The sequence below is a fragment of the Mercenaria mercenaria genome, chromosome 7 (genome assembly GCF_021730395.1).
Source record: "Mercenaria mercenaria strain notata chromosome 7, MADL_Memer_1, whole genome shotgun sequence".
NCBI lineage: Eukaryota > Metazoa > Mollusca > Bivalvia > Venerida > Veneridae > Mercenaria > Mercenaria mercenaria.
The window spans coordinates 12056696-12082188 of NC_069367.1; the positions used below are offsets into that span (position 1 = coordinate 12056696).

General features: G+C 33.6%; 1 protein-coding gene across 1 annotated transcript; it reads left to right on the top strand.

The window, feature by feature from the left end:
• The first annotated feature begins 2965 nt into the window (after positions 1 to 2965).
• Positions 2966 to 18775, top strand: LOC123554919 (tumor necrosis factor ligand superfamily member 10-like). The gene is made up of 3 exons (XM_045345348.2): positions 2966 to 4001; positions 13830 to 13919; positions 15831 to 18775. The coding sequence occupies exons 1-3, from the start codon at positions 3548 to 3550 to the stop codon at positions 16256 to 16258; spliced, it is 972 nt and encodes a 323-aa protein (XP_045201283.2). The 5' UTR covers positions 2966 to 3547; the 3' UTR covers positions 16259 to 18775.
• The last annotated feature ends 6718 nt before the right edge of the window (positions 18776 to 25493 follow it).

Below are 25493 nucleotides of genomic sequence, written 5' to 3' on the forward strand. Positions count from 1 at the left end.
GTATATTACTTTTAGTTGTAACCGATCAATTACTGTGACTTTATTTTTCTTTGATGCATATGTTTCTATGACCTATTGACCTATTTTGAACCAAGCAGAAGTATATTAGAGAAAAATATCATTAAACATTTTATGACTCATTTATTGCATCATTATTTAAGCACGAAACTGATAAAATTGCAGTGAATTATCTTATTATGTCATGTGCTCCATGTTCACTGTGGGAAAAAATGACAAAACTGCTTTTTATGCAGCTCGTGTAAAGTTAAGAGTTACTTGTTTATTCAATCATATTTTTTGGATGATTTTAGATACTAGGATGAAAGATTGAAGATGCAGATACTGTGATTATTATCTTTAAATATAATATTATTGATAGTTACATAAATTTATGAGTATAACGTCCACAGTTCTAACGGCAATATGCGTGTAGCAAAGGTATTTTTGTCATTCCAAAATGCCATAGGAGGCAGTTAACAGTTTTCTGAGCTTCTCGGCCTAGAGTCGCGTACCCAACTTTCAAAACCTCACACAAACGTCTGTAACCACACACCTGAAATAAAGATATTGCAACATTAACATCACTGTATGTCTATCGTTACAAACCATCTGCAATACATCTCTAATATCTAGTTTTCTGTTTACAAGACCTGAATTTTGTGCTCTCCCGGTCGCGGAAACTGATGACGAAAAAAGCTAAATTTGCCAATTTTCAAATCGCTATAGAAAATTCCCTGCAAATGATAGGCCCAACTGCTACACTGTTCCATACTCCAGTAACACTGTAAAATCTGAAAATAAGCTCACATATATGTGCCATCTGTACCGTTTTTTCACTATTCCAGTTTTCCTGAGGTCCCTGCTAAAATGACGACCCCACTTTTAGCTAGCTCAGAGGAAGCATGTATACGCACCTGCAAGTCATTACGTCATACTATCAAGATCAAGGCTACTCAACTGATTTTCTTTAAATAAGTGAAACTCAATTCTAGCCGCTGAAACTTCAATTCTAGCAATTATTATTATTTTAAACTTCAAATATCCACTTCAATCCGTAAATTGCCTCTTATTTGTAAATTTGACCCTGGCCAATTCGACACTAACAGCTCAAAACTGTTTACTGCCTCCATAGCATATTTTTGGCAATATTTTATATTTTGGGAAGATTATATCCGCCTTGAAAAGCTTGGTCTGCAAATACTATTTACACCTTTATAGAAGATTATAATAAGATAAAAGAAAAAGAAAACGATTCCAATACATTTCTTTTAAACCATTACCATAACTTAAACTTATTTTTCCCAGAATGCCAAAAATGGACTTACGACATCGTGAAATTAGATCGAGGTTTTATCTCGCTGGGCAGCGTTGATTTTGTTTCAACTATTCGTCTCTTCCATATATAAATCGGTGATATGTGAAGACGACAAGATCAACTCATTGAAATCAATCTCATATTTGAACGTGATCACTGATAGTAGATTTGTAGTAGATTAGCCACTTTACATTACATGTAAAAATAATCTATGAATCAAATTCAATTTACACTGATGTCTATACCTGATAGTAGATATAGAATATATTTGCCAATGCCATTTAGCAGTAATAATTAAATTCCATCTGTTAACGTAAACAGCGACTTGTTACTGGATCTAAAGTATATTTATGTAGCAATTGCTCACTACACGAACATCAACATAATTATTATATGAGCCGCGCCATGAGAAAACCAACATAGTGGGTTTGCGACCAGCATAGATCCAGACCAGCCTGCGCATCCGCGCGGTCTGGTCAGCATCCATGCTGTTCGCTAACAGTTTCTCCAATTCCAATAGGCTTTAAAAGCGAACAGCATGGAGCCTGACCAGACTGCGCGGATGCGCAGGCTGGTCTGGATCCATGCTGGTCGCACACCCACTATGTTGGTTTTCCCATGGCACGGCTCATTTTTCACTGATTTAATTTTCATAAAGCAATATTAATCGGATCCCTTCTCATTAAATGAACGTCGACTTGATAGTTCAGCTAAGGTATATTAGGTTATTTAGCATTATTCTGTACAATATCGAGAATTATCTGGATAAGTGCCCATTCGAAACACATACTGGACGAACCGATGAGCAGGAATAATGTTTCTGGAATGGGCATGGATGCAAATATATCCAATATTGATGGGAGAATATTGAATAATCTTTTAAGTTCATTTTTTCTCAGTACAAAAAGAAAACAATTCGACAAGATCCATATTTTTTACGTATAATATATAAATATTGCATTCCTGAGAGGGTGACATGAAAAACGTTCACCGCGAGATATATGTATATCTACCGAGGCGCCAGCAAGGTCTATATTCATATTTCGAAGGTTGAACATTATTCATATCACCTTCTAAGGAAAGCAATAATTATTTAATTATACCGAAAATATATAAAGGTCAAAATATTTACTGGAAAATCAACATAATGATTTAAATGATTTATTTAACAATAAAAAGTAATTTCTGACAGAATTAAAGAGTCTATACTTGTTAGCACTCAGAAATTGTGACGACTTTCCTGTGTAATAAGACTATTTAGTCGAGATGACTCGTTTATTTATGCGCATATTTCAACATTGCGTCAATGCTGAAATTGACAGCAGTAACATTCGAAAAACGGCGATAACTTTCTTATTTCTAAACGAAACATATTTGTGTGAGCACTTATTTCCTTAGTTAGATCATTTCCAATCTTTTGGTGAAAGTTTCGATTAAATATTAGCAAGTGTAAAAGCGCGCCGTTTACTCTCAGAAAATTAAATATTGTTTCCTATAGTCAACTCGGATTGGTCACGGTAGATTCCGTCTTACATTCTGTAAAACTAATTGTCATTTTCACGGTAAAAGTTTACTGAACTAGTTTTGCAGGCACAAATATAATTATATCTTCTCTGTTGTTTAGAATACTTCCGGGTCAGATCTCATTGACTACACAACGAAAATCCGGTTAAGCATGTAGGGATCTGTATTACGAGTTCGCGTTGCATATTTGTATAAAAGGACTGAAGAAGGGAAGAGTTTCAGGCAGGTTGTCCGGCAGCTCACAGGTCAGCTTAAAACTTACCATGTAGAAACATTATTCGAACATAGATTTCGTAGATTTATCACTCTGGCCTGCTGACACACGTGTATTATTACTGTTCTGTTTGAAGTAATTTTGCAAGATTCTGCATTAAGTTCGAGATATAGTCGGAATACACTTTTGATATATACGGATATCTAATATATAACTACTGACTAGCAAAAATGTTGTTAGCGTTATTTTGTAATAAACTGACACTTACTGTAAATTTCACATAATACTGATAATAAGACCTTTACATGTTTAGATTTATATAACATACGTGCAGCAGTAGGCCTGTAGATACTGTAAATGTTTAGCACTAATATAAAGGCAATTTTGAAACAGGCATAAAGACATAATTATTTGCAACGATAGCATTCTCTCGCAATGTTATGTACGGCAACTTGAATATGTGTTAAATAGATATACATTTTTCGAAGATCAAAATGAGAATTTTATATATAGTCACTTTATATGTTAGCATTTGCTTAAATTTTACAAATGCGGAGAGTTCATCGATGGAAAAGATAAAAGCTGATCTTAAACGAGATTTGGACTTGGAATCAAGTCGTTTAGAAAGTGTTTTTGATAGAAAATTAAACGAGCTAAAAGAAAGCATTGATGCACGCTTAGAAATTCTGGAAACTGGCGTGAATCTTAAATTAACAAGCATTCAAGAGAACGTTTTGACAGAAGTCAGACAAGACAGCACCAGAAATAATGGATCAGGCCAAGGATTTCTGGATACAATGAAGAATGAAATGGACAAGCACGCAACTGTCGTGCGTAATGCAATTTCATCTGAAAAACAATATTTAAGAGACAATATCAAACGGCTTCATTCAATGATAAGAAAAACAGAGGAAACAGTTGAGGAAAACATCCGTGCTGCAAGAGAAGGTAACGTCTTTTTATTTGAAATACCTTCTTGACCCTTTTCAGATTTATGCTGTTGGCCAGTCTACAATCCAACACACATTTGCTATGCTAAAATCAAAACTTGAAAAGTAAAGCTTTTCAGTTTATGTTTGATATCATGATATAAAACAATGGCTTCCCGGTCAATAGTCAAAATTTATTGCTCCGGACCCGCAAGTCATTCAGTACATGTATATATTCAGTACACCCACTTCCACGGTGGAATCATATTAATGAAAAATTATAGAAGACCATCGTATACACGGGAAACTCGAATGAACATAACATTCATATCCTTGTCTTCGGCGTGTTTATAAATGCTCTAACATCAACATGTTTGAATGGGAGCGATAGTATAGCGGTTAAGGTGTCGGCGGTCGTTGGATCGAGCCCCACTTTGGTCGCAACCATGCCTTCTCATATGAAACCAGAACTGGATTTTCCAGAAAGCGGACTTGAGAGTGATTCAAATAAGCTAAGCTCCAGGCGTACATCACGATCGTGCTTAAATAAATTAGGACAAACTAATTTTCTATCCTGAACTAAGCTCCCAAAATATTCTAAATAAAAACAATGTAAATAAGGACGTTTTTAAAGTAATTGTAAGAAATGGGATCAAATGTATAACTATGTTCCTTTCTTCTTTTTCGCTACTGATAAATGTTTTTTTGTCTCGATATTTGTCAGGATTTAACTGAATCAAAGACCTGCAAATTCCTTTCAAATATCTGACAGAAACATCCATCATTTTACGACCTAAAACAAAAAGGCTCTTGTCTAGGAAATGCTACAGATAAACCCATCATTTATGTTATTCCTTTTCTCTTAGAATATTGATAAATCAGAAATAAGCAGAGAATTGTATGCTTTGTTCTGCTTTTTGCCTTGTCAAGACCAATAGATAATACAACAAAAGATGCAAATATCGGTTTAAACAGAGGCTTGTCCGCTGGAATATCTGACTAATGTTTTGCGTAACCCATCAATCTGAAATGTTTGCTCCTATATAAAAGTTAATTTACCGTTGATGAAAAGATACTAATATATTATAACAAATGTCTGAGACATGCTTACGGTGTGCCAGTACGGGCGAAGAAGAATGTTACAGAATAAAAATTCAATGCCTCAATTACATAACCGGAATTTTGAGACAAGGGAGAAATCGAGTTTCAACTGTAGTTTGTCAGAAACACTACTTTGAAGTTGTATGTATTGGTTAAAAATCATAGAACACACTCTATTATTTGTGTGACATTTTAAGCAATTAAAACAGACTTTTTATCGTGATATAATAGATTGAGTTATTTCATAATTATGTGAACTTGTCGTTTTATAGTTCGCATTATTCCGATTTCTTTGAAAACTCCTAAATGATGAAGCATAAGTCAAACTGACTGCAAAGGTTGACAATATCAAAGAAAAGCGATGCTTAACAAAACATCGGCGGGATTTAACCGTTAAAGCAATACATAATAGGACAGAACAAAACTATCTTCTTTTAGACTTAGTTTACTTAGATTATAATACTTTGTTTCAGCTCGATTGCTATGAAAGTTTAAAGCTTATTTAAAGCAATCCTAAATCCGCTTCCTGGAAAAGCGAATATATGTGTCATATGAGGAGATATGGTTAGAACTGAGCTAACTTATACAGGCTCCCCTAAATCATAGTAACATATATCAAATACTCATGTAATATACGCAAAGAAACTAAATTATAGTAACATATACCGGTATCAAATACTCATGTAATATACGCAAAAAAAAGAAACAACTAAATCACTGAAACATATACCAAATACTCATGTAATATACGCATGGAAACATATATCAATTACATAACGAACACACGTCTGCGAGGGGCAAGTGACTTGAAGTCTACGACCTTTGCCACTTAGCCACTGAAACAAATGTAGCAGTTTTTGCATAGCTAACATTCATGACGGACAAACTCTGAATTTTTTTTACTCTATATTGATACACTGGAATAGATCCGTAATTGTAATTCATTTATCTTAATACATGCATCTGAGACTTATGAGAAAAAGTCGTTCTTGGTCATATTTTAAGAGGTTACATTGTATTACAATAAAATACTTCTTATTTTTAAAGCATATGGAAACAGTCTAAATTGTTCAGCCAAGTAATATATTTTCAGATTTGAATTGTGTTTATATCTCGGTAGTTGAATATTTTTTTTACATTTATATGTATATTATATATACATTAATTTTACGTGTAACACAAAAAAAAACTATAAAATAATACGGAATTACTAACATTACTTTTTCTGGCGTTGTGACGCATACTGGTTAAAATGTAAGAAATGGAAGTATTGAGTACTGTCAAAGAATTTTGACGAATTGCTAAGATCAAAACATTGAAAGATAAGATATTTTATCAAAATCTTAAACGTTATATAATAAATTAATTATTGCCTGTGTATTACGGGCAAGCGCTGAATTTTACAAGTGTAGTCAATGGTTTTGCCATCGTCACGTGATTTACTTTGTGGCAGGGATGATAGTTTGACTATTATCCCGCGGAGAGGTTGGCATTTAGATAAATGGTGTATACTTATTATCGATTAACCGGGTGTTAATTTTCGCAGCAAGCGTTATAAATAATTAGCACCCAATGTCTTATGTTGCAAATTAGTAAACGTATTCTGTAATTAGTATTCAACGGGCGATTATTAGAAGTGTTTCATGATCCAATAGAATACATCGATCCTAATCTGTATTTATAGAAACTTCGTAGAACATGTAATGTATACTGATTAGTGTGGACGTGGGATATGTTTTTGGATAAATATTTACAGTTTGAGCCTAAAAGAAATTGTAAAAATATTTGCTTTAATGAACTTTCTGGCATTTGTATAGTTTCTGTATTTGCAAGGAAGAATCAAAGTGTTTCGAGATGGAAGTGATGAAATTTTTACTATCAAATCTGTTTAATTTTCTATACACGTGATCTATTACACAAAAAAACCCCAAAACGAATCCCTTTTTGCATGTAGTTATAACACAAAGTATGGCTATTTACAGCTTACATGGTCCGGGTAGCTCAAGGGCCAGAAAAGTTGACACTGTTAAGATGTTCTCTATAACTGGTGTTAGTCTAGAATTACGTCATCGCCTTTGCAGCGGCTCAATGATTCATGACAAAATGCTCATTTCAAGAAATATAGTTATTTTGTTTTAATTTGATAAAAGATAATATCATATGCTTGTACATATAAGCTATGTCAATACAAAATGACCTCCGTATCATCCTTTTACTACCTCCTTCTAGTTATATTCTAAGTATTTGTGATGAAGATATATAATAATTACATGTACCTGGACTTAGATACTAATTTAGCATTTAGCCACAATCGAAAGAACTATTTGATTTAGAGATCAGTCTGTACTGCATGTTGAATGAATAGCGCAACTACTACTTCGTGTAAATACAGCTTATATAGAAGGAATTAATCGATGATACATGTATATAGTATCAATAATATTGGATATCGCAACATTGTGAACTTCAACTTTATCTACTGAATCAGAATAAATGAAACATTGACAAAGACTAAAGTATAATCAGGTTTGTTTTCAAATGGTCTGGAAAAAGGCTGCCAAATTCTTGCGACAGATTTTAATATTCATCATGTTTTTAGGTTACCGAGGTCGCTAAAGTCACTCTGTATTTGGACTCAGTATAGTTATATATTCTGTTCACTTATGATGACTTGGTCCATTTGGTGGATATGTTTAAATGAGATCCGCTTAAAGCTGTATCAGGCTTTTTTGCTATTATTTCGTTTGGTTGCGTTTTATGCATGTGCTTCTATAAGGTCTTCGTATAAACTTTATCAAAATGTCCAAACAACAGTCTTTTAGTGGCATTTGATGGAATAATGGAGTCCATTCAATTTTGTAATAAAGAAATTTCGCTTTAGTCGGTGCTGGAGGCGTGAAAAGTTGCAAAGTTTATTGCCGCGCTAATGAATTGACTGTCCTTATTTTGCTTGGTTCCGTTCCATTTTTCTAAAGAGCCTTTATATATATTTTATTCGTAATATCGTGTCTGATTATTAGAAATTACTCCCAAACATGGAAAAAAATAGTAGTATTGGCTAATATTTCTTTCCTATATTTTGTACAAGCCAGAGCATAGCTGAAGTACATTATTAGCTTAGAATAAAATGTCTATTTTAACGTAATAACATAAACATAATGTGCACAAGATCTGAAGTAACATATGTAGGCAGTTTGACTCGTAATTTCTATTGTGACCTTACTTAATAAAATAGTCATATCAAGCGCACAATTTTCATATTCAGCTGTCAGAGCTCTGAACATGCATGTGAAATATTGAAAACAAATGTAACACTTTCAAGGACTTTAAAATGGCAAAACAAAAACATGATTATCCGTACTAGATTGGATAAATAACTAAAAGAGATAAGAATAATAATTTCGCTTCATAACACATTATACAAAGGGTAACTTGCAGAAATAATGCAAAAATATAAGCAGTTTCATAAAGAAGTTAAATAAGGAATATGTTCATAATGTGTTTTGTATTAAGGACCTCATTGAACAACTCATGCGTTTGCGTTAGAAACTCGTTTCTGGTTGTTTATTTATTATTTGCATGAGTTCTTGACAACCATACATAATGTACAAAAACTCTTTTCATTATCGAGTACAACCACAACTAATTGCTTTTGTTGTGAAATAGCAGGGTATCAAATGGTTACAGCATGACTGTAACATTCAGGAATTCCATAGAGAAACGTGTCAAATTATCCATCTATGCAAGTCAATCAAATGTGACGAAAACCTGCCTGGTTTCCGAAAGTACTGCTATAGTTACAGAAGTGTCTACAGAATGATTTGATATATATCAGATTTAATAGGGTTATTATAATAGTAGCTCGATCTTGAATGCTGTTTTAAACTCTAGTGAATTTTGCCAGATCTGATCTCACTATAGGCGCGCAAGCGCCGAATGTGATCCGACCTTGCAAAATCCACTAGTCTGAGCCGAATCTAGCAACTGTAAAAATAACCCTTTTATTATATACCTCCAACTTTTTGTTTGTTGTTTTGTTATCGAACGAAATCTTCAATGTTTATCGATGTTAAAATAGAACTGAGTGATTTTGTGTTTGATATAAATAGAACTGTATCAGGTATACCAGCAAAATACAATAAAAAAGGTACGATACGGATTATTTTACTGCCTCTTCATATTAACTTGTGAAATAAAAGCCTTATTTTGACAAAATTTATATAGGTATAAAATAAAAAAAGAAGACACGAAATAGCTACCATTAAGTATTGCAAAATTATTTGGAGTAATATGATAAAATTTGTTACGTACAATCTATAGTGTGCTACTTATGTGATATCTATTGTAATAAATACTAGCCTGCAATAATTTAGCCTGCAAACACAATAAAGGTATTATATTGAATATTTGACCAAGACTCAGTTTGGTCCTAAAGGATATTTTAAATAATTAAGGTTGATAAAGACGTTTTCAACGAAAACAAAAAATGCAGTTGCTCAACACAAAGCTTGATGATACTTAAATGTTGATTCAGGGTTTAGCAGCAAGCACACGCATTTCAAGTTTTATGTTGTATAAAAATGAAACGAACGTGAGATACGCAATATGGGATATCAATTAGTTCCATAATTTAAAGTCAGTTTATAGATTCTGACATTTTGATTGATTCAGGAGACTGACACGGAATCGTTCATTTTATTTCATGACGAAGAAACTTTTTAGTTTTTATACTATATTGATATATTTTTATAGATTCGTACTTGTATTTCAAGCAAGCATTGAATTTTACAAGAGTAATAAAGCGTGTCGCCATTTTAAGATCACTTGCATGGTTTTCGCCATCGTCACGTGATTTACTTGATGACAGGGATGATATCTTGATAATGTTCCCGCGGAGATACAGGTATTTAGATAAACGGCGTATGCTTACCATCGGGTGTTAATTTTCACAGCACGCGTTATAAATAATTAGCACCCAATGTCTTACGTTGCAAATTAGTAAACGTATTTTGTAATTAGCACTCAACGGGCGATTATTAGAAGTGTTTCACAAGCCAATAGAATACATCGATCATGATGCTTATTTATAGAAACTTCTTAGAACCGGTAATGTATACTGATTATTGTGGACGTGAGATATTTTCTTGGATAGGCATTAACAGTTTGAGTCCAAAAGACAATGTGGAAATATTTTTCTTAAATGAACTTTCTGATATTTGTATAGTTTATATATTTGTACCAGGCAATTATGTAATCATGTCCAAGGAAGGGTCAGGGTGTTTCGAGATGGAAATCTTGACATTTTTACTGTAACATCTGGGAGTTTTCTATACACATCATTAAATCTTTCACAGAAGAAAAAAACAACAAATCTCTTTTTGCATGTAGTTAAAACAAAAGTTATAGCTATTTACAGATTGCATGGTCAGGGTATCTCAAGGGCCAGAAAACTTGACACTGTTAAGATATTCTCTATAACTGATGTTAGTCTAGAATTACGCCATCACCTTTGCAGCGGCTTAATATTTCATGACAAAATGTTCATTTCAAGTAATATACTTATTTTGTTTTAATTCGATAAAAGATAGTATCATATGTTTGTACATATATCATATGTTTGTACATATAAGTCCTGTCAATAAAAATGACCTCAGTCTTACCCCTTTACTACCTCCATATAGTTATATTGTAAGCATTTGTGATAAAGACATATAATAATTACACGTACCTGGACTTTGATACTTATATTGCATTTAGTCACAATCGAAATAACTAATTAATTCAGAGATAAGTTTGTACTGCATGTTGAATGAATAGCGCAACTACTTCATGTAAATACAGCTTTTATAGTAGGAATTAATCGATGATAAATGTATATAGTACCCATAATATTGGATATCGCAACATTGTGAACTTCAACTTTATATACTGACAAAGACTAAAGTATAATGAGGTTTGTTTTCAAATAGTCTGGAAAAAGGCTACCAAATTCTTGCGACAGTTTTTAATATTCATCATGTTTTTAGGTTACCGGGGTCGCTAAAGTCGCTCTGTATTTTGACTCAGTATAGTTATATATTCTGTTCACTTATGATGACTTGGTCCATTTGATGGATATGTTTTAATGAGATCCGCTTAAATCTGTATCGGCCTTTTTTGCTATTATTTTGTTTGGTTGCGTTCAATGCATGTGCTTCTATAAGGTCTTCGTATAAACTTTATCAAATATCGAAAGAACAGTCTTTTAGTGGCATTTGGTAGAATAACGGAGTCCATTCAATTTTGTTATAAAGAAATTTCTCTTTAGTCGGTGCCAGAGGCTTGAGAGACATTGCAAAAAATTTTGCCGCTAATGAACTGACTGTCATGATTTTGCGTGGTTGCTTTCCATTTTCCTAATCAGCATTATATTTTGTTTGTAGTATCGTGTTCAATTATTAGAAATTACTCCCAAACATGGAAACAAATAGTATTATTGGCTAATATTTCTTTCCTGTATTTTGTACAAACCAGAGCATAGATGAAGAGCATTATTAGCTTAGAATAAAATGTCTGTTTTAACGTAATAACATAAACTTAATATGCACAAGATCTGAAGTAACATATGTATGCAGTTTGACTCGTAATTTCTATTGTGACTTTACTTAATAAAATAGTCATATCAAGCGCACAATTTTCATATTCAGCTGTCAGAGCTCTGAATATGCACGTAAAATATTGAAAACAAAATTAATGTAACACTTTCAAGGACTTTAAAACGGCAAAAAAACCAACCCCATGATGATCCTTACTAGGTTGGATGAATAACTAAAAGAGATAAGAATAATAATTTCGCTTCATAACACATTAGACAAAGGGTTACTTGCAGAAATAATGCGAAATTATTAGCAGTTTCATAAAGAAGTTAAATAAGGAATGTGTTCATAATGTGTTTTGTATTTAGGACCTCATTGAACAACTCATGCGTTTGCGTTAGAAACTCGTTTCTGGTTGTTTATTTATTATTAGCATGAGTTCTTGACAACCATACATAATGTACAAAAACTCTTTTCATTATCGAGTACAACCACAACTAATTGCTTTTGTTGTGAAATAGCAGGGTATCAAATGGTTACGGAATGACTGTAACATTCAGGAATTTCATAGAGAAACGTGTCAAATTATCCATCTATGCAAGTCAATTGAATGTGAAGAAAACCTGCCTGGTTTCAGAAAATATTGCTAAGTGTCAGCAGACTGATTTGATATATATCAGATTTAATAGGGTCATTATAATAGTAGCTCGATCTGGGATGCTGTGTTCGACTCGAGTGGATTTTGCAAGATCTGATCGTGGCGTGCAAGCACCGAATGTGATCTGACCTTGCAAAATCTACGAGAGCCGAAAACAAAATCCCAGATCTAGCTACTGTCATAATGACCCTTTTTGATAGTTGTTTTGTTATCGAACGATATCTTCAATGGTTATCGATGTTAAAATAGAATTAAGAAGTTTTTTGTGTGATATAAATAGAACTGTATCAGGTCATGCATATAAAATGAATGTAGTCTAGCAACATACAATACAAAAGGTTCAATACTGATTATTTTCCTGTCTCTTCATACTTATTTGTGAATTATACAAACCGTATTTTGTACAGAATTTTTATAGGTATATAACAAAAAAGAAGACACGAAATAACTACAATTAAATATTTTAAAATGGTTTGGAGTAATATGATTAAATACATTACGTACAATCTGTAGTGTGCTCTTTATGCAATATCTACTGTAATAAATACTAGCCTGCAGGCACAATAAAGGTATTATTATATTGAATATTTGACCAAGACTCAGTTTGGTCCTAAAGGACATTTTAAATAATTAATTCAACGAAAACAAAAAATGCAGTTGCTCAACACAAAGCTTGATGATACTAAAATGTTGATTCAGAGTTTAGTAGCAAGCACACACATTTCAAGTTGTATGTTGTATAAAAATGAAACGAACGTGAGGTACGCAACATGGGATATCAATTAGTTCCATAACTTAAAGTCAGTTTACAGATTCCGACATTTTGATTTATTCAGGTGACTGACACGGAATCATTCATGTAAGTGCATGATAATGAAAAAGGTGTCCTCCGTTTATAATGGGAAATGCAAACTGTAAGTTCCATGATGCAGATATAGCAATGGTGTCTTAATTTAAAGAAGCATGTTTTGTACGTCCGTGTCCCCGGCGATAATGAAAACAATGTGCGTAATTAAGAAACGATGGACTCTGCAGAATATATAGATAAAATTGTGTAAACACGGACATGGAATGAGTAGCATATTGTGATGAAATATTCGTATGTACCTGCTTACATAATAGAAGTTAGAATAGAAACCTACCTCTATGACATCATTATATCGTTACATGTAGTATAAAGTATACGCATTTCACTTATTTTACAAAATATTGACTGGGAAAATAGATTTAGATTTTTGCATGAACTAGTGTATAATCTTTAAATGTTTTGACGGTCAATAGTTAAAACTATTACTTAGTAAATGTCTTGCCGGTTAGTAATTTTGATTGTTGACCGGAAAGCCATTTATTAATGTTAATTGTTCTGTTAAATAACATTAGAAATTAATGTTCACAGTTTTTTTATGATCTTTTAGCCCCGTAAATATATGTCTATAGACTAGTCATATAGCACAAATTATGAACCTGCGATTTGTATAAGAAGTAACGGGATAATTTTTATGTATATTTTCAGAACAAATCAAGATAGAAGAAAGTAGAGATACAGGTCCCAGCGAGGTTCCGGCAGCACATTTAATGGGATCGACCTATGATCGAATGGAATGTGAGTAAAGATCGTTAAAGTTTTCTAACAAACATAGCTTGCATTAATTTGAATTGAACGACACTTCGTGTTACTCTCTGTGAGCATACTGATATGAGTTAAAATTTATCGGCTTTTGTATGAACAATATAATATATTTCATGAAAAATACACAGTTGTTGCTTTTAGCAGTCAGTGGTAATGTTCCTTGAATATATTCTTATATTAAAATGCAGTTTAAAGCCATAAATTTAATGCCATCGTTATGTAACATATTCCTACTTTGATACTGTGATGTCATTATTCTACACTCACATGACATGATGACAATGTTGCACGCGACGATACGCATGCGCAACGAGTACAGGTTTGTTAAGACATTAGAAATGGCATGAGATAAAGAGGAAATGTATTTGCTTTGCATGTAAAATCCAATTATCGTTCGTATGTGAAATCCAGATTTATTAAATTTTCACTAATGGCTACGTCACTTGGTGAAATAATTGCACCCGATGTACACTATATGGAGACTATTTTGATCGTACGTTGAAACAAACAATATCCTAAATAAAACATATATGTCTTTTTCTTACTGCCAAAGTTGTCTAATATAGTTCTATCAATTGATTTAGAAGTTTCCAAAGACCGCTCTATGGACTGTAATAACTATTATTGTATAGCCTATTATTAGATTTAATGTATCCATGCAACTTTAATGATAAACTGCCATTACAGAAGGATCAGTTAGAAAATAACAAAGCCTGTAAAGTCCTTATTCAGCCACTCCTCGGAAACTTAATAAAAGTGTTATATAGCACGAACAGTTTTAAATTAAGTTATTGGTTTCAAACACGGATTGCTGCACAAATTTTCACAAGTAGAAATTTTAATGATACGAGCTGAGTACCTTTCGGCGGTTTATACATTGTAAAGTCAGTTGTATGCATCTAAAGAAGAGTTTCTTACAAATCAAAAAGATAGATTATTAACAAGCTTTTAGCTTAGTCATTAAAGCCCCATGTGGTTCTGGGACGATCTGTGTATGAAAAGAATTGGAACCACTGCCTTACCCTTGCATGATCGTAAAAGGCGACTAATAGGGTCTTAACACTTGGTTTTGGTGAAACTCTGTGATTCCAGCAGATATACAAATTTTGATTCCATACCTCATGTTTTTATTTCGATGTAATTGAGATGTGAAACCACAATATGTAGTCCTGTTTGGCGCCATATAACCTGTACTGTGTTGGTGCGCCATAAAACCCAAATAAATAAATAAATAGTCATTCAAATGTAGAATGATCACTTATATATGAATGAAGTTTGCAAATAAATTACCCTCGGAGTTTCCAGGTGTATAAATATTGTTTGGTTAGGGTAATCCGACTCTACACAGAAGCCAACGGAGTTCAGTTTTGTAGCAAAATGTTCATTTTTAGCAAAAAAAGTGATTTTGAAAGGAGATAATTAATTTGGTAGTACAATCTCTTATCTTCTTCAACCGCCTTAATTATTCATTACAGTACCAGATATCAAATATAACAGTTGTTACAGTAAAAAAAACAGGTCATTGAATATATATGCAAGCTTGTAAAAGTGTTCAAATATAAATAACACCTCTCGTGTCAAATCTTCATCCGTTTGCATATAGCTTATACTAGTAGTGTTGATAACGCATAATAATATCAAAGGAAACAGTTTAAGCTTACAATAACTTTTTTTTTGAAGTGAAATTGCACTAAGTAATAATGTACTTGATTTTAACAATGTATTTAATTCTTTAAGCTTTTATCATTCCAATGTGTGCAGCTATGAGTGTCCTGATTCCAGGATGTTGTGGCAGGATGCTAGTCTTCCATCTGTACGTTTTATGACACACATGTTAACAAAATCATTTGAAATAGTTAAATTTCTTCATATTTTCGTTTTCAGATCCTGGTATGCAGCTGTTTCCAATTGTTCACTGGATCAGTCAGGAAGCTTTTGCCTTCACACGCAAGGTACAATACCGATTTGGCCGAATTGTTATTTCGGAAGAAGGGCTGTACTATGTCTACAGCCAGTTGTCATTCTTAGAAGTTTTCGATAATCCGAGGAATATAGAGACTGGTTCCCTGCCTCTATCGCACTATATATACCGTTACAATTTTATATATCCACGTGGCGGCGAGGAATCTATGATCCAAAGTAGTATCACAAAGTGCTGGGGCCAGAATCAAGCGTTTGGAGAATACACGAGTTATCTTGGTGCCGTGTTCCATCTGCGGCAGGGCGATGAATTGTTTGTTAAGGTTTCTAATTTGACATTGATTGTGAGAGAACCAAAATTAAATTACTTTGGTCTCTTTAAAGTGAACTAACTACTGTTGATATTCTGTGAACAAAATTATTTGGCAATGGACATATACATACGTTTTGCCAATAGAATATCTGACTTGACTTTTCATTGACAACAACATGATAGAACAATTATTTCACAGATAATTTTATGTTATTGTTAAGCTGAAACATAACAACAAACATTCTTTTATGCTTAAACATAAAGGCTTTGTAATGATTAACATTGACTAATTCATAATCAAAGCTTAAAGCTTAATGCAACCTATCAAACAAGATCCTTTCAAAGCATAGAAAATTTTATAGAAAAACAATATCATTCATGCTCGGTTTGATTAAGCTTGTACAGAAGTGGTAATAAAATGTGCAACATTTAAAACGTTTTGTAGTGTAAATACTACATTTGCCTTTAAAAGGCATCTAATGTAACGTGGCATGGAGGGAATAGTTACAAGTGCGATTAGGTTCAAATAGTTTTCACTTATATAAAGTCTTAAATGCATATGTGTTCAGCAATCAGGTCTAGTATAAAAACGTATTGACGTAATTAATTAACATATACTGTTGTTTAGATTCCCTAACCTTTACGTAATGAGGTTTAGAAGATAATAAATCCTTTATGATAAATTGTAAAACATTAAATTCAAAACAAAATACTTTACGTATTAAACATGGCTGACGTGCATTCTTTATGATAGGTGTACAACGGTATATGGTCAATATGGAGATACTTAATTGTTCAAATTTGGTTTAAGATAATAGTTTTATTTCCCGGCATATAAGGGTAAGGAAATTCGAATCCCACTCTGATAAGATACGAAGAATAATTTCCCGTGAAGAGAAGATAATACATGAAAAAATAAGAAGATTGATTTTCTGCCATGATAAGATAAGCTGAGTCACATTGCGACATGACAAGATAAGAAACCTGTGGGGCATCAGTGGCAGAGTGGTGAAGGTCACTGACTTCGAATCATTTGCCTCTTACCGCTTTGGTTTCGAAGCCTCTCTTGGGTGCAGATTGTTTTTCCTTTATGACAATTATAATTGTGTCGGTGTAACAGGGATTCATTTAAAAAACACAAGGTGTATAAATTACTGATCAGTATCTTTTGAAAATATAGGGGAAGCACAGATAATCGATTTAAACATCCCATGGGAGTGGTGTTTATGCCGCTAACCATTCCAAAGCGGTATCCCTCTCTGATTCCAAGTTGGTTGTGTCCTCAATGTTTATTTGCTTAACACTGTCTTTCTACATATTCGTTATGTACACTTCTTTACATACAGTGTTGAAAACTTGCATCCTAGAGGAACTGTCCTTTTAAAACGTTCTTATTCCTACTTGGTACTTGTTTTTTGTGTTTTCAGAATAAGCTACAGGAAAATGTATGAGAGTAATTTTCGGCACTTTTCTAAGACATTATTTTGTAAAGTCAATATTTGCTTCCGCAACTTCTAGAAAAGATCGAAACTTGTTTTGTCAATTATCCTTTAAGCAACACGTAAAGATTGGAATATTCGTATATATTCAAAGGAAAAGACCAAATGGAAACCCAAATTAAGCAAACAGGCAGCAATTTCTGTAGACGACAAAATTAGAATGTGCCATTCAATAGGCGTCAATCACCCTGAGAAGCAATATCAGTTAATCACATTTCTTATATGTTTCCTCTCAATCGAAATACCCAACAATTTGTATAGCTTCTCAAAACTTCTTCCTTAACATTCGTAAACATGTCTCATAAAGATTTCTCTTATAAAAATGAGAGAATTACTTAAGTGGGATAATCAGCTACGTAACATAAAGTAATCTGATGTATTTATTACGTGATCCATTGTCACGTATTTGTACTGAAAGTTAACTGAACTAATTTTTGCATAACACAAGCCATATCTTACATATCTGTTCTTGTCCCGTTCCATGCGAAAACCCGGCATGTGAAATGTTTAGTAAAGTGAGGAGACTGCAGTTAAAGGATTTTGGCATCTATAGGGTGAAGTAATGAAAATTAAAATTTGTTTTGGTCAATTGCTAATCTTTCACACATGAGGATGTATGAGACCTTTTAATTCGTTAATGATTGCAAAAGGTATCATTATGTAGCATGGAAATGGCTTTTTTCAACGACCCTGCGCGTTTTTAAATGTCATTTTGCATTTACACTAGTAACAGTGTCACGAAATATCAAATGCTGCAAAACGTCCATTCTATAGATATCTGTACATAATTATGTTTATGACGATCTATTAAAACCATTAACTAGCAAAAAAAGTGCAATGAAGTATGTTTCCAGTAAACAGTTTTTCCTCTTAAACATGTTAAATGAAGATGTCTTAATTGAAATTAACGTGTCATATAAGTTGTAATTTGAAGTCTCTCAGAAAGGTTTAAGTTTTCTTTACTATTTGCATCGATATTCATGCATTTTGCAGATTTTAATGCTCATATATTTGTTTTAATACAAGTAATCGATGCACCTCATCTTTCTTACAACCTAATGGTCACTATGGAAATTTCCATTAAAAGACAAAGTCTGTGTTCTGTTTTGCCACATTTTGAAGGTAACTTCCGTCAATTTGCTGTCTTATTTGTATATCCTTTTCACTCATGAGTCTGTGATTTTATATAGTCATATGAAATATATCACTGTTTAGATTTATGGTGGAACATTGCAATGCTCTTAGTGCTTTGATAAGTATCATTGTACAGGTAAGCACCACCATTGTAGATTTAGACTAATAAAATGACAGTGTTATGGAGAAACAGTGATGGAGATCCATATCAAAAAATAAAGTAGAAACATTAAAAGATGGAGCTGCAGAATAATTAAAATAATATAAAAAGTTTTACAAAAGGGTAAAGAGTACCAAAAAAAAGTTGACGTGAAAATGTAGAGACCAAGAAAGAGTCTTTTATATATTAAGACGAAAAAAACATATTGACGTTTGTCATCCGAGTGTGACCTTGACCTACTAGCTAGGATCTGTGTGTTTCGCATCCATAATGTACCAAAGCGACATTTTTTTGTGGTACGTTTTGGCTGTGTAAGTACTGTCACTCAGTAGGCAATGCTAGACCTTCTGATTCCTTAATAGACGTACCTAAGGCATCATCGTGTATGATATATTCAAGCGTTGGGCAATTTAAAATTTCCTCTTCAATGACTGCATTGTACCTTTTACCGATTGATGTAACTCTTCTTTCTTATTCATAATGAAAATTCTGATTTGCATTTTAAAATTTCCGTTGACATGGTTAAACACAATAACTGTGTTCTGTATTCCCACATTTTTATGGTTAATGTCTCTAATTTATTGCCCTTATTGTAAGTCCGTGTACTCATTCGGCTTTTCTCAGCCTTCACATTTGTTTACAGGCATTGTATAGCTTCTGAATTAAAGTTTTCAAGCTACTAAGCACTTTTAAATGTATCCTGGTACTGATAAGTATAATAAAGCGGTAGTTTTTCAGACATATGCTCATGAAACATTTGACGTACCTTCACCAAACTTGATTGGTAGCATCATTGCATGAGGCTGTCTTGGAATTTTACCAAACTTTATTTATAGCAGCATTTCCTTTCTCACTCTTTCTCAGATTTTATGAAATTGTCACGTATGACTCATTGACTCAGAATTTTTATATAGAATATAACATATTCTTCCCATTAACCTCTGTGTGGATCTTCATCAAATTTGTTTCGTTGCATCCTTGCAAAGACCTCTCAGTTTTCTCAATTTTAGTCAAATGTTTCTACTTGACATCGAGTAGGGGCTGCCAGATGTAAAACAGAAACATATTAAAACAATTCCCTCTCATTTGACTGAACAAATATGATGTCATTAATGTCAGTAGAATACCGACGGGTATGCTTTAACGATCATCTCTTCGTTGCAGACGCTAATGAATGCATTTTGATAATCACCTTAAACATGCTATCAACTAGCTATGTGTTAATTTTCACAGCAAAGGTTATAGGTAATCAGTAACCATGTTGCAATTAGTGAACAAATTATATAATTATCGCTCGCTGTGTGATGTCGCGATCCAGTAAGGTAATTCCAATCATTATCAGTATATACAAAAGTTACACAGGACTGGTAATATATCTTGATTAGTACGGACATCTAACATTTTCTGTTGGATATTTATTAACAGATTGTACTTTTACATTGGTGACAGGGTGCTAAGGAGCATACGTTTAAATAGATCCGAGTCTTCTATTATTTTGCTTGGGTGTTTTATATCCTTCCAAAGACTCGTCTGATAAATTTCTTAGCTTGGCATTAACTCGGTCTCTTAGCAAAGGTTCGGACGTCATTACCTATTGAAATGGTCAATGTGTAGCCGTGCTGGTTCCAGCTTCAATTTGTCGGAGTAATCAGCTATGCAAAGACAATCATTTTGAAATTGTGAAGCCGTACTGGATTGTGCAATACCACTGACAGTCAATAATAATTTTGTCAAATATTGATGACTTCGGATTACATTTGCATTAACAGTTCGAGACAAGAGTCAGAAGTATATTTTATCACGACAAAGTGTATAAAATAATGAATATTGCTTTGAATATTTTAAATGATTGACGTGCAGTTTGAACAAGGATAAATCAGTTGTTTATACTGAGGATCTCGTAACACTTTATTATATATTCTTAAAGAAAACATACACGTTTAGTTTGGTATATCCTAATTTCGATTGTGATGAAAGCTTCAAGCCTATTTGAAACACTCTTGAGTCCGTTTCCTGGAAAAACTAATATTGGTGTCTTTTATAGAAGGAGTGATCATGTCCTCAGTAGGGTTCGAACCCACGACTATCTGGCTGAGCGGCTGATACCTAACCCACTAGACCAACGCTCCCTTTAGATGTTTGATGTTAAAGTTAATACATACGTTATGGAATTTGATTTTGTGGTAATGTTGAAAACCAACAACAACAACAACAAAACAAAGCAAACATCGGCTTTAGCGGGAGTTTTACAGGTTAATTAAATTGACTCCACGGTCCATGGGGTCTGATAGAGCAAATACATATTTATACATAATAATAGCTGTAGATATCAAAGTCCAAATAAATTAGTGTTCGTCATCTAAACATATCAATCAAATCTTCATCATGTGACTGGAGCCATATTAAAATCTGAAGCGCTTCTTCCGAAATTACATGTTTGTTTGAAGTGTCCCCGTAATGGTTCATTTTTATTTGTCTTAGGAGTATGGAAAATATAAACCAGTATTGAAGTGGTAAATATATGAAGTAGTTACGTCCAGTTGATGGAAACATTGTTATACAAATAAAATGTATAATATTTTCAATACCTTACCTTTAGATGATATCAGACCTCTAGCCATTATAAAGACTTGCGAGAAACGCTCAATTTACTGACGATATATGAGCCGTGCCATGAGAAAACCAACATAGTGGCTTTGCGACCAGCATGGATCCAGACCAGCCTGCGCATCTGCGCATTCTGGTCAGGATCCATGCTGTTCGCTTTCAGAGCCTATTGTAATTGAGAAACTGTTAGCGAACAGCATGGATCCTGACCAGACTGCGCGGATGCGCAGGCTGATCTGGATCCATGCTGGTCGCAAAGCCACTATGTTGGTTTTCCCATGGCACGGCTCATATCCTCTGCATCTGATGCTGTAGTTGTGGTTTGTATTCAACCCGTTTGTTTTCTCAAACAGCGCAGTTAACCTGCATAATTATCTATGATAACTAAATTCAGACGACCCTGTATCATAAGACTTATCTGAAAGGAATTGTCAAGCTGTGACACAATTGTTGGAAAAGCAGTTGGCAAATCAAATATTTATTGCATGTTGTTTTGCTTTAATCAAACATCTTTCGCTCTCTCTCTCCCTCTCCCTCCCTCTCTCTCTCTCTCTCTCTCTCTCTCACTATGAACTTCATATGCACCAGTAGCGCTTTACTGTTCACTGTACGATTGTTTGCCCAAGCAAAACTCAAGCAAAACAGCAAAACTTACTCTTGTGCATCAATTTGTCAGATTCACCTTACCAACTAACGTTAAAAAGAGATTTCGACAATAGACAATTTACATTATTATAAATATGAATATTTATAAAGAACGTCTGGAAGATGACAGACTGCCTGTTACGGTAACCTTTATTTACTGTAACTATTATAATTTTACATCCATTATTGTGTTCATTGTAAACTGTTAAACAACACATATACGACGATATCAGTTTTAGTAAGTTACATAACAAGATCGGGCACATTTTGCGGATTTTACTCTTCTATCTCATTTAGATACAAATAGTTTGTGACCCGCAAGCAAATCCAGGCATTGTTGCATTCAACTGACTGGACTATTTATATTTTTGTTGTTACCTTTATACGGACCATCATGACCAAGCGATTGTGATCGCTGTATCAATTGCCCATCGTTAATGAGAATTTGAAGCTTTGGTTGAGGTGTAAAATTCTTCACGTCAGGAAGCCATCAAGTGGGTATACTGGTGGTTCTAACCATACAGCCGGCCATGTCTGACATTACGCGAGGGGCAAACAAAAACAAACAAACAAATAAAACACACTATCAGTTGTATACGTAGATAAATTATCTTGAATTATAAATATTTATGTCTTGGTTCTCCCAAAATTTCAGAAACTCGTTGATCCTTACACCTGTGCTATAAGTCATCATTAAGGAGCACAAAGTAACCTTTGAGTTGAAATTAATACACTTTTCTTCTAAATTCATTACTTTTCTTCTAAATTCGTTATCTCGCCAGAAATGTCAGTAAACATTCTCCAAGAAGTGGCTCCTCATTAATTATACGAAGATAGACTTGATAACATAATCTATAAGAAGACTTGAACGCAACAAGCAAAACAATAGCAAACTTGCTTCGATTGAGTTTATTCATGAAGGAAATACGCAACATTCCTCACATTCTTTTGCAGTAGCTTATGCGGAAAATTTATCATCCATAAATATTGAATGGGCTCCATGATCCATTCCCTTCCAACGCTCCCCACCCTTTAGAGAAGACAAAATAATATGATGAACCACATACAAGGGCACCTTTTACGGCGGTCACACGTGTTTAACGGTATTGAGTGAACGATGAAAACGAAAATGATCTCATTATTGGAGGTGGATTGGGTTGGGGTGTATAATGTTTGGCAAATGCATCTGAAGAACCCATGTTCCCCTGTGGATATTGCTTCATGATATGGGCGGGTGCCTCACTAAAGCTATGCCTGTTGGATAACTCCCTCACATAAAAGAGTCTACACCTCAAGTGAGGTTTCAAACCAATAGAAATGAGACACAAGTGATTCAAAGTCCTCGACCGTAGCCGCTCGGCCGCTGAGCGCCACTCCTCGCCGAAAAACTTTAGCAACAGATACAAAGAGGAAATTTGTCGGCTAGTTGTGCGTAACATTATTTTCTTATCTTCGACAGTGACCACTGATTCATGTCAATTTCTCTTGTTAAAGTTTAATTAATTGAAAGTCTATGCTTTTTAAACTGTGAAGAAAAAGCTTGACTTTATACGAAAAGTAACAAATTTTGAAGTATTATAGATAAAAACAGCTTGACACGCTATATATTGTATATACTAGTATATTACATCATCAATCTCAGAGTGAGATTTTTAAACATCTTTCTTCTAAATCGTAAACGAGAAGCTGTCGAAACTTACTTGCCGATATAATAAATAATGTTAATATCGTTGACTGACGAACACTTCGAGAGTGTGAGAGTAGGCTGCAGATTACAAGAACTAGTACAACGTATCGAATATCAGGCTTAGATTGACAGTGTATTATTTTGATATAAATATAGCTGTTTACTTCCTTATAGTAAGTAATCAACAGGAAGTACTATTTTGCTTGTTAATGCTTGTGCAATATGCTGCACCTACCATTATATATTCTATTCCAATATCCGGATTGGCAATCCAGAAATCTCAGCACTTCTTTGGCTTCAAAATTCTAGAGGGTTACTAATCTCTGTCTTTACTGTTATAGCATACGAGTACATGTACTGATTCTTTTTATATCGATATATATCACATTTAAAATTGAAAATATAAAGAAAATGAGCTTTTGATGAGAAAAGTTAAGGGAAAATGTCACTGATCAATGGAATTTCTACATGTTATATTGCTACGTATTTAATTATTTTAGGTCAGGCAACCTAACATGAAAGAAATATGTATTCCAGAATAATCCTTTTCATTATTTATCCCCCAGCTGTTTGTATTACGAAACTGCAGATTATCAAGTATTTATTGTGATTGTAACATTTGTTCCGCACTGAAATAAGGTATATCCACCTGTTGAAGGCGAACAAATCTCGGGGAAAATCTGATTTTTATGTATTTCGCTATTATGATGCTAGTGTCCAGAGAAAGGTTTTCGAAATATGAACAATTAAAGACAGGAAGATGATAATCTGCTAAACAATTCATACAGGTCGGGGGCAAATCAAATACTTCATGCGATCGGGAAAAAATGTTCTTTATTATGATGAACTTCCTTTAGGTCTTACGGAAAATGTTTATGAAAATTTATTTATCAGACACAAGAAAATATCGAAAGATAAACAATCCTTTAACTTATTTTGCTGTATAAAATTTCTTTGAGTAAAATCCCAAAGATGTCATCAAATCCTTGAGATATTGAATGATCAAATGTACTTTTAGTATAATACAAGACTCCTCGTCACGCTTGTTCCCAGGACTACAAACTGCCATGAACCGTTTTTGGCTAAAACTGGCAGATTCTGCTGCATTTGAAAATCAAAACGATTATTTGTTCTTTGAATTAAACGTTTACTATAAGTATGTTTCAAGAAGCATGAGGGAACGTTGCATAGAAAAGTCGTGGGTTTAACGTTATTAATACACGAAAATAGGTTATACGTCCGCGGAATAATTATTCCGGGGCCGTATAAACGATTTGAGTGTATTAATTTAAGTAAAACACATATTTGCTATACATTATTTCGATTCTTATATGCTCTTAAAACAATAGATAAAAAATAGTAGCGCTCTTTCTTGGTCTCAACAAAAATATTGACGTCATTGCACGTTAACGTGACACCATTTTAGCGTAAGCGTGTTTTAACAGAAACAAGCTTATTAGAATAATAATTAATATCAATAGTGAAGCTTTTACCTCCTGGCAAAAAGAAAAGAAAGTATTATTCACATATCTCGTAGCAAATGCATGCATAACAAATTTTATGAGATAAAAATAGAGAAAAC